Source organism: Onychostoma macrolepis, chromosome 09 (genome assembly GCF_012432095.1).
Source record: "Onychostoma macrolepis isolate SWU-2019 chromosome 09, ASM1243209v1, whole genome shotgun sequence".
Lineage (NCBI taxonomy): Eukaryota > Metazoa > Chordata > Actinopteri > Cypriniformes > Cyprinidae > Onychostoma > Onychostoma macrolepis.
In genome coordinates, this window is record NC_081163.1 from 4,386,263 (window position 1) to 4,397,573 (window position 11,311).

At 37.1% G+C, this 11,311-nt stretch overlaps 1 protein-coding gene across 1 annotated transcript in view; it reads right to left on the reverse strand.

Moving 5' to 3' along the window:
* Positions 1-9,777, reverse strand: part of csrnp3 (cysteine-serine-rich nuclear protein 3) — a 52,113-nt gene extending 42,336 nt beyond the window's left edge. The window contains 1 exon segment of the mRNA XM_058787228.1: positions 9,629-9,777. Coding sequence (XP_058643211.1) covers positions 9,629-9,684 — 56 coding nt within the window. The 5' untranslated portion in view covers positions 9,685-9,777.
* Positions 9,778-11,311: the final 1,534 nt, after the last annotated feature.

Below are 11,311 nucleotides of genomic sequence, written 5' to 3' on the forward strand. Positions count from 1 at the left end.
TAAATGCACGCTCTGTGTATAAAGGAATGGCTTACGCATGCCAGTGACAGTGAAATGAACTATTCTCAATGGCCAACCACTTCACCTCTGATAATTCAGCATGAATGAGAAGCTGCATGTTACAGTGATAATACACGAGCACAAAAATGCCACTGTCAGTGCAGTGCATGCACATACTGTTGTGTTGAGGTTAATAGTTAAATATATGCACCAATAAAACTAAAAACACGCTAAAAACAAGTTTATAAATTTAGGTTCATTGCTCTGCCATGACAGTAGTTGACCTGAGAAAATTGGCCATAGGTGCAGATGTTTTACAATAACACATACATAACAATAAATAATCAAGCTTATGTATCTAGAAGGATTTTAGTTTTCATACTTATGTTTCAGACCTAAAAATAGTTCTTAACAGTCATATAATTACTGCAATGTGATTAGAGTAATTTCAATTTTTAATCCCTGGCGAACTCAAATATTTGTGTCATTGCCACATTTTTAGAATGCATATGTTATATATATATATATATATAAATATTTTTAATACATGTGAATATAAAAATTATATCATATATTTAATTATAAAATTACAATTTAAAATTATAAAATTATCGACATAATTTTTTTGTATGTTGATATAGTTCATATTTTAAATTAATATAATTAAAAAAATTTAATGTATCGGACAAAAAATGGGATATTAATATATGATTATACAATGAAAATAATAAAAATATATATATATGATTATACAATGCTACATATATGTAAGCATCTATCTATCTATAAGAATTTATTTATTTATTTTTATTGATTGATTGATTGATTGATTGATTGAGTGGCACATCAAAATATGATGCTAAAATCAGCTATTTGCTGGGTCAGTACAAATTTGAACTACTGGCCCAATAGGCCCAGTCCTGCACTTTATATTGGATGTTTAGAAAGTTAGCGGTGCAGTGTAATATACCATGCATCTGAAAGAATTTCCATATCAGAGACAGAAATGTAAGCATGGACCCGTGCCTATAAAAACACAGCCCAGAACCAAGGGCACACAAACCACCCCGTATGTTTCACTTCACTACCACAATATTGCTGCAGCCAGCAGCCTGGAAACGGCTTTGTTTCTCCTCATTGCGTTTGCTCTGTATATCAGAAACAGATTAGGCTGTTCTTTCTCCCGCTCTCTGTTTTTCTTCTCTTTTCAGTCCTTTTCTTGAAGGCATGCATGCATGTTATAGCACAAAGCGCGCTCATCGATCAAACCGACACTTCTGTCTGTCCACCGGCCGCTGGTTTTCCTCTTCCACCGGGGCACGATGCTTCCCTGACCTTTTACAAGCTGTCGTACAAGTCCAAATGAAGAGATTGCCAGGTCACATTTACATGCACATGCACATTTCAGCCATTCCTATACAAAAGGGAAGCAAATTGATTTGGCTGCATGCGTGTAAGTGCATGTGTGAAGACGTCATGCGGAGAGAGACAGAACGCTGGGCTGTTATCAGGGAAAACGGCGCGCCACCTCTCCTGTGAATCTTTAATGGACGGGATTCTGTGCTCTGGCAGCATTGCCATCTGTGCACGGGTTAGAGCCATGCATGGAAGATTTAGTTATTCAAATGACCCAGCTTAATCAGCCTCTCCTAGAAGATTGGAAATCCATTCTGTAAATGTTGCCGTGTCCTTTGAGTGTGTCATATAGAGTAATTAAATCATGTTCCCACGGGGAAGATTTGAAAGGATAAACAGATGCAGTCAGGAGTGGTGTGAACACCGAAGCTCTTGGATCATGATCTGAAAACATCTGAAAGGTGTGTAGGCAAGAATGCTCGGCTTTGCTGCGTTTGAATGTGCAAGAGTCATGATTAAAGCAATAGTTCACTCAAGACATGGAAACTGTCAACATTTACACAGCCTCGTGTCAATGAAAGCCATATCAATTTCTTTCTTCCTGGAAACACCAAAATGTAAGTCATTATTCACTGAGATCTTCCTGAGTATTGTCATTAGTGACACTGTTCGGTTTCTCAATCAGTATTTGTCAAAAACCAGTCTTGTTAGTATTTGTCAAAAATCAGTGCAAAGATCAGTATGTATGTATATATATATGTATATATATATATATATATATATATATATATATATATATATATATATAGTGCTGTGTATTAACTGATTACATGTAATCTGGATTATGTAATCATATTCCAAAAAGTAAATTATATTGCTCTACATCTCAAAATACTTGTAATCAAACTACAGTTATTTTTTATTGATTATAAATTATTCACATAGCAATATATTTTTCATAATTTATTACTTATCCCTAATTCTTTTTCATGTTTTTCATTTTTATTTCTAAAACAGCCTCCCGCTTACATACATACTTACACTTAAGCCTAGTCCTAGACTAAAATGTAAGTCTGAGCTGTTTCAACTGAAAGAAACCTGCAATGACTGATCTTAAAATATATCAGTGCCTTTGGTTTGTCTCAAGATGCACACCAGTAATCTTTTTTCCTAAGCACATTTATAAAAATTACTTAAATGTCCTAATTGAACTATGGCCTAATCCTGGCTTAGTCTAAACCCTGTCTGTGAAACCGGGTCTAAAAGTAATCAAAAAGTAATCTGATTATATTACCTAAAATGCGTAATGTAATGGATTACATTACTACAATGGTTGTTATGTAATTTGGAATCAGTAACAGACTACAATTTACAACAATCAATCAATCAATCAATCAATCAGTCAGTCTGTCATTGCATATAAAAGAGAAGCATGGACTTTCTATCAAATATCTCATGTAATTTAGGATCAGCAAGACTGTATGTGAGTAATGACAACATTTCTATTTTGGGAGGAACTATTTCTTGAAATATGTGTGCATGATATTATTTGAATATATATTCCTGAAGGTGAAAGTGTGTAAGACTGTATATACAGTAAGACTGTGTGGGCAGATTTTGCAGTTTTCAGAAAATGTTCCCAGAAGGAAAAACAAACCCTGATGAAATGTCCTCATCCCCACTCAGAAGAATAAAAAAATGCCAAAGATATTATATAAGGTGAGTCTATGGGAATTATAAGTAAAAATCTATAGACTCACTGCTGCAGTGCTAATGAGTCCTGACTGTTTGCCAAGCCATTACCATGCTGTTGCTAAGGTGTTCTGAGTGGTTGCTAGCACGTTGCTATAAGGTTGTTAGGGTATTATGTGGTCGTTAGGATGTTCTGGGTGGTTGCCAGGGCATTGCCATGCAGTTGATAGCACGTTGCAATGTGGTTGCTAGGCTCTTCTGTGTGGTTGCTAGGGCATTGTCATCCAGTTGCTAATGTGTTCTGAGTGGTTGTTAACAACAAATTGGTATGCAGTTGTTAACGGGTTCTGAGTGGTTGTTAAAGGGGTCATCGGATGCCCATTTTCCACAAGTTGATATGATTCTTTAGGGTCTTAATGAAAAGTCTGTAACATAGTTTGGTTAAAATTTCTCAATGGTAGTGTAAAAAACACCTTCTGTCAAAATCAGCTCTGTTTTCAGCACGCTGTTCTAGTCCATGTCTCTTTAAATGCTAGTGAGCTCTGCTGACTCCGCCCCTCTCTTCCGTGGAGTGACGAGCAGACCATAGATATGTGTAGATTCTCTATTCGACCGCTCCAGATAGGTTGACGTGCCAGCCATCTCGCATTCACCATAATAATCAATGAATATTCAAAGAAATACAAGCGTATAACTTGCTGTTATAGACGCACACAGACAATGCGCTCAAAGATTCGCAGACCGTTCCAAAAATGGCAGATGGCTTACGTATCGTGGCCCATAGAAACAGTCGATAATGAGGCATCTAGGTATATATATCTATGGAGCATACTAAACTTCAGCCACGAAACTGGCTAACTAGCACATTATTAGGAAAGGCGATTTGCAAAGATTCATAAAAACCCTTATACTCACTTCTTCTGTAGATAAAGCTGGATCACGAATGATTCGGGCGAACATAGATGCATTTATGTAGATCGGGGATCGACACATTCACTTCAAAGCGAAAGTAACGTTAATCCTCTGCGTCTTCAGCAGCTCAGATGTCAGGAGTAAATGACGACTGCTATATTCATTATTACATCCAACAACTAAACACTTCAATTGCTTAATTGGAGACATCTTGTCTTCCCCTGCCCTGGAGTCGAAACAATGACGGACAGCTCTCAGCTCACTCAGGGCGGGTCTAAGGTAAGATGGCTTGTCAATCAACTATCGTGGGAGGGGCCTGTGCAGAACTACGTCATTCTGACAGGAATCTCAGAACAGCCTGATTTGAGAAAGGGGATTTTAAAATAGGGATTAAAAAAAAAACACTGGGTGGATTTTTATCATTATAGGATGGATGTATACACACACTTCCAACACACATTTATGTTCAAACAACTTGTAAAGTGAATTTTGCATCCGATGACCCCTTTAAGGTATTTTGGGTGGTTGCTATGGCATTTCCAGAACCCAGGCTCATTTAGAATACGTGCCTCTAAATACATTTCTGCAGCACCGTTATTACGTACCTTACTGCACGTTTCGAGGCAGTTTCAAAGTGAAACGTCCCAGTGAGTGGCGCTAAAACACAGGTTCAATAATTGACCCTGGCACGTTTTTGTTACGTTGATATAGGCACGTATTGCTGTGTTGAGTTTTACTGCCTCTAGTGTTCATTTCAACTGGAAACTGCAGCGATTCGTGTGTATAGGTACATTTTTTGTGTTTCGCAGAAATGTAGGTAGAGGCACGTATTTCCAATGAGCCTATGTTGCATTGCCATGCAGTTGCTAATGTGTTCTGAGTGGTTGTTAGGGTGTTTTGGGCGGTTGCTAGGGCATTGCCATGCAGTTGTTAGTATGTTGCTATGTGGTTGTTAGGGTGTTCTGGGTTGTTGCCAATGTATTACCATGCAGTTGTTAGCACATTGCTATGCAGTTGCTAGGATGTTCTCGGTGGTTGCTAAGGTATTGCCATGCAGTTGTTAATAAGTTTCTATGTGGTTAGCAACATATTGGTTTGCGGATGCTAGGGTGTTCTGGGTGGTTGCTAGGGCATTGCCATATGCAGTTACTTAGGTGTTCTGAGTGGTTATTAACAACATGTTGGTTAAGCGGTTGCTAAGGTGTTCTGGGTGGTTGCCAGGGCATTGCCATGCAGTTGTTAGTATGTTGCTATGCGCTTGTTAACTTGTTGATATGCGGTTGTTAGGGTCTTCTGGGTTGTTGCCAAGGCATTGCCATGCAGTTGTTAGCGCATTGTTATACAGTTGTGAACAAGGGCGTAAATTTCAGTGGGGGGGACAATAAACATAAAATTTCTCAAGAGCAATTTTTGAAGGGGACACAAATAATACAGCCAAAATTGTACTTGTAAGGATACATATGTGTACACAGCATGTGTACATAGCATGGAGACCGTATTTAAATATGAGTTCGGTTCATAGGTTCACCACACGGTCATGTTATAATTATTAAACTATTTTGTGTCCTCCACATAGTATTTTAGGTTTTGTCTGGAACTGAGGACGTCTCTTATTTAGATGTTCAACCACAGCAAGCCCACTGATCTGCCACTTCATATCAGCTCACACTCAGGCTTATTGCCATGTTAGTTGTAGTGGGTGACTTACTATCCAACAAGCTACGGTATTAAACAAGCTAAGCTAGTTAACCTTATAATCGCTCATAAAAAACACATCAGATATCATCATTTTTTTGTCATGACTAATTTATTAATGATCCAGCATCATCTGTATTAAAGAGAAAGTATCACTTCAGCCAATGTTTAAAGTGAATAAAATAGCCTTGACAGCCAACTTACACATAACTACTTTTGTATAGTAGTGCTAGTCATAATTTTAACACCAGGCATGCATCAAAAGGATATTTTTTGCTTCCTGTTTCAAAAACTAATGCAAAGCAACAGACTGTGATGTATAGAGGAATGAAAATATGGAATGAATTGCCATCGGACATTACAAGTAAAATGAGGTTAAAAAAATCGTTAAAGAAATATTTAATGGCACAGTACTAAGTAAATTGTTGATTTTGATGTTATGAATGAATTTTGTGTTGGTATGCAGTTGTTAGGGTGTTCTGGGTGGTTGCTAGGGCATTGCCATGCAGCTGTTAGCACGTTGCTATGCAGTTGTTAGGGTGTTCTGGGTGGTTGCTAGAGCATTGTCAAGCAGTTGTTAGCATGTTGCTATGCAGTTGTTACGGAGTTCTGGGTGGTTGCTAGGGCATTGCCATGCAGTTGTTAGCACATTGCTATGCAGTTGTTGGGGTGTTCTGAGTGGTTGCTAGGACATTCCCATGCAGTTGTTAGCACGTTGCTATGCAGTCATTAGGGTGTTCTGGGTGGTTGCTAGGGTATTGCCACACAGTTGTGGTTTTCTGAGTGGTTGCCATGCACATGCGTTTTTCTGAGCAGTTGTTAGCGCATTACTATGTGGTTGCTAGGGTGTTATGTGTGGTTGCTAGGTCAGATTTTTGCATAGTTCTGTATTATCATCCATTAAGGAACAATAATAAATCTGATAACTCCAAAACGTGCAATACTTCAAATTTAAACAATAGTTATAATGACGCTTGCTTTAGCAAACACCCTAATTAGTGTATTTTAAGCATATGTGATAACAGAGGCCTCTGCAATGACCTACACACACAATTATGTGTGTGTAGTCTTGGTATTCCTTAGGTTATGGGGACCAAACGTCCCCACATGGATAGTATAGCAGTAGTTTTTAAACCTTGCGTGGACATTTTTTTCCCCATGAGGAAACAGGCATATAAATACATGTTGTACACTATAAAATGATTATGCATATAATATGTTCTCATAAAACATGGAAACCCAACATGTGTGTGTGTGTGTGTGTGTGTGTTTGCTCAAGCTGTGCAGCACTGCCATTCTCAGCTGGTCTCTTCCTGATGTCAAAAGAAGCTGGAAGATTTGCAACAAAGGAAGTTCATAACAAGCTGCAACGGCACATTTAGACCCAAACAGTCTCTCTCTCGCTCTCTCTCCCCCCCTCTCTCTCTAATATTGAATACAGCTTGGCCTCTACGGACCAATCTTTTCCCAATCACACCTTCTCCATCTCACACTGCTACAGTCTTTAATTAGTTAAACTGTCAAACAGTTACGCCATGTGTGTCCCTGCAGACTACAAGCCAGCTACAAACTCACTCTAGTGAGCAACGGATGAACAATCAGTCTAACAGACGTGATTTTATTCTGCAGATTCAACATATGACAGAAGAATGAATCAGAGCTGCCTTTAAAGCCATCACAAAATCAAACATTTCACAATCCCAATCAATTCACAAAAATCAAATCTCTGGTGATTTGCAAAAACGTCTGTTACCTAACTTGATGATGTTGAGGCATAAAATAATGTTTTCAGAATCATTCATACATGTGAAAACTGACTGAGAACTGAACAAATAGTTGTAATCTGGCTCAAAGAAAGACAAGGAATCATGTCGTTTTGGCAGTTTTTCTGCTGATAAAGATACAAGACTTATTCACCTTATAAATGTTTGTTGAAAACAAAAATGCTATGAAATGCATCATATTTTGAGAGAAAGTGAGAAAGGAATCAGCACCCAAATTTAGTAAGAAACAAGTATTGGATTTTAATCATCAAATATGTTGCAGGGGATAAAATAAAATAAAATAATCCCAACCTTTATTTTTCCTACAGTATCCTGTTTCACTTAAAAATGTGTCACATTACAGAGCTAAAATGGATTGCAAACTGTGACTTCATGTTGACTTGAGGGCATTTCTCCAGAAAGACAAATGACTGATGACCCTCATCAATTATTAATCTGAGCAGAGGCATTATAACCATCAAATCAGCTGAATTCAATGAATGCATGATCAATCTCAAGCTAAAGAGACCTCAGAACAACTGGTTGTTTTCATAAAAATCAAGCAACGTTGTTATTGTATTGATATCCAATTTGCATGAGCAATGCAGGAGCTTTTGTGTTACTGGGTTTGATTCCCAGTGAAACCTGTAAACCACTTGGATAAAAGCTTCTGCAAAATGCATACATGTGCATCAGTAATATTACTGATGCAAGGCTGTCACAGCAGTTGTGCTCTATTTTTAACCAAGCAAATAATGTACAGTAATCACAAACCACTTTGAGAGTCAAGAACACCCCCCCCCCCCCAAAAAAATCAGTTCTCTTACCTTGAATGCAGAATGGGACAGGATCTAATATTCTGCAGAAAAATTAAAAAAAAATGAAGGTATATTAAAAACGCTATTGTCCATTAAAACCATTAATAATGTTACGGTTGTATAGGGAAAAAGAGTTAAGCATGACTGCAGCCCGTATTTAATCTAACATTTTTTTAAAGCCAGCATTCTGCTTGCTTATTATTTTTTTTCTCCCTTCAGTAATGGGTAAGAGCAGCCATTACAGCACTGGCAGTAGAGTGGGCCGACGTGGACCCTTTATGAATGCTGCCTCATTACTGGAGGGAGTGTTCCCAGGGGAGGGGGGCAAAGCACAGCACTGCCTGACACAGCTGCACATTCTCAGGGAGAGATGCAATGGCAGCCTGCCTCCTCTCTGGAGCTCCGGTTCACTGACTTTCAGTGGCAGCAGAGCAGGGTTGTGAGAGGGTCACACACATCATTGCATCATTGCCATACAGATTCTCCCTCAAGCATGCACCCATATATATATATATATATATATATATATATATATATATGTGTGTGTGTGTGTGTGTGTGTGTGTGTGTGATAAAATAAATATAAATAACTAATCAATATAAAATATTTAATTTAAATAACAGTCTTCACAGGTAATGTTACATATACAGACTGGCAGTCCTGAGGGTCTACATAGGGTATGAGGGTCTGAGGGTTTTATGCTTCTTTTTCTCTCCAAATGACAAAAAATAAGTCTTCCTGCTTGTTAGTTCACAACTTTACTTTTCGTTTGCTTACAAAATTTTTGATGTTATATAACAAAACTGCTTACTGATGAAAATGATTATGCCAACATTTATTTTTAAACAAATTAATAATTAATTTCAATTAAATATTGATTTTATTTTTCCTTTTTTTTTTTATTATTGCCGGTCACTTATACTAGGCACCAAATAAATAAATAAATAGGAAGTGAATACAGAATACAGAAATTGACAACATGTTCGTGACAGAAAAAGTGCATTCAAGTTATTTTGCACGAGTTGCATTTTTTAATGTACCTTTGAATATTTTTTGCACAAAATAGCTGACAGTAACTATATCTATCATTTAAAATTGTGAAACAGTCTGATAAATAATAATAACAATAATAAGTATTATTTTCACTGTTTCCAAGGCTACAATAATTAAAAATAATTTCTACAAATTAATTATAAAACACTTAGCTACACATTATCGAGAACAAAAAATAACATCGATCGATATCTAATTCCTGCAGCCCTTAGATCAAACTGTAACAGAGAAGAAGACACCTTTAAAAGCTCTTTATGAACGTATGGGAACAGACCGTTCACGTCGCTCCGTTATCGCGTCCATTCAAAACTGACAATAGAGAATAAACGGGCGACTTACCATTCATGCTGATAAATCACTGTCGGATGATCGCACGCTGCCGCCTCTTTCATCATATACTGTACGCGCCAGATAAAATCATACACACATCGCAGATTTTACGGTTAGCTTTACAGTGGAAGGATGTGTTCGTGCAGAACCGGCATCTGCCGCAGCTACACCTCTGACAGAAGAAACAATGGTGCAGGCGAGCCCACAAACTACCGATCCTACTACAGCCAAGGCTTAGCTCATGAATATTAATTAGATCGTGCTGACGCTCGCAAGCTACCCTCCAATGGAGAACGCCCGGCTTATGAATGTTAAGTAAGCAGTGTTGACGTTCTATCGTTATCGTCCAATGGTTCGGCTCTGCTCTTGAATATTAAGAGGAAGGTCTTCCCCGTAGTAGGATTCGTAAGGGGGCTGCAGTGGGGATTGAATGTGAGCCAGCGGCCACTAGAGAGCCACACAAGTGTCTTCAGAGGGGATTCAGGGTTTTCTCAGGCCGCTCTGTCTCCTGGGTTTCAGCCAATTTAATTGTTCCTCATAAAAACACGTGGGTGTGTGGCAGGCTGTTCAAATGGATATTGATGATAAATGCATTATGAAATTGACCCGCTTCGAAAGGTAAACTCATGCATTCAACAAGATATAAATAAATTTGTGAAAAAAAAAGTTTAACCTTTTTTTAAGAACAGAATTCTTATGATGATACTGTATAACATTCCCACTGAGCTTGATTTACCTAGTAAATAGGCTAAATAAAAATAATAAAGATGAATGATTTCTGAAAACCTAGACATAAAATAAATAAAAATGAAAATAATACAACATTAAAACGTAATAAAAACATAATGCATCGTTAAATGTGACTCAGGAAGAAGAAAGAGATTCATTATCAGTGAACTATAAGCGCCTATAGCTATGTGTCCATATAAAGTTTCTTTATATCAGTGTACATTTTGATTAACTTGACAAACTTTTGATCAAGATGTGACATTATTTCATTCTGACTGTGCGACTTTTGCGATCATTTTTACTGGTTGTTAAATACTGACATCTAGTGGCAGATTTTGGGAATTGCACAGACATGATTTTTACAAGTATATTTCCCCTTGTAATGTAATGTAACCAAATAATGTGCTTTTTATTTATTTATTTACTGGTGGTTCAAAGCCGGTTATCTTATGATCACTTGATGAGGTTTTTCAGTTTTTTAAAGTCTGATGGTTCAGAAAGGTAACGGCACTCCTCCACCACAACCACATGATTTGAGGTATCGTAACACTTGCAATAAGAGGTTTGTCAGATAAGTAACCCTATGTAGGAGGAAATTAATTCAGTGTTAACCATAATAAGTCAAATTTAAACCATAAACAGTTTAACGTTAACTGAAATAAAACTAAATGGTCATAGTCAAACTATATACTGTGTATTGCCACATTAACTGCCAAAGTAAATTTTCTATTTTTCATTTAGTTTAACTTGAGGTTTTAAAATAACTAAATAAACTAAAACAAAATATAATCACTAAAAGCTATATCTATATTTTTAAAAATAATAATAAAAATGACACAACACGACAAAATTACTAACACCTTAAAATTACAGTGAAAAAAGAAAATCTAAAAAAATGAAATCTAATTCAAAATATAAATAAAAACTAACCTATAAGAGTTATCTTAGTATTCTCTTTGCCTA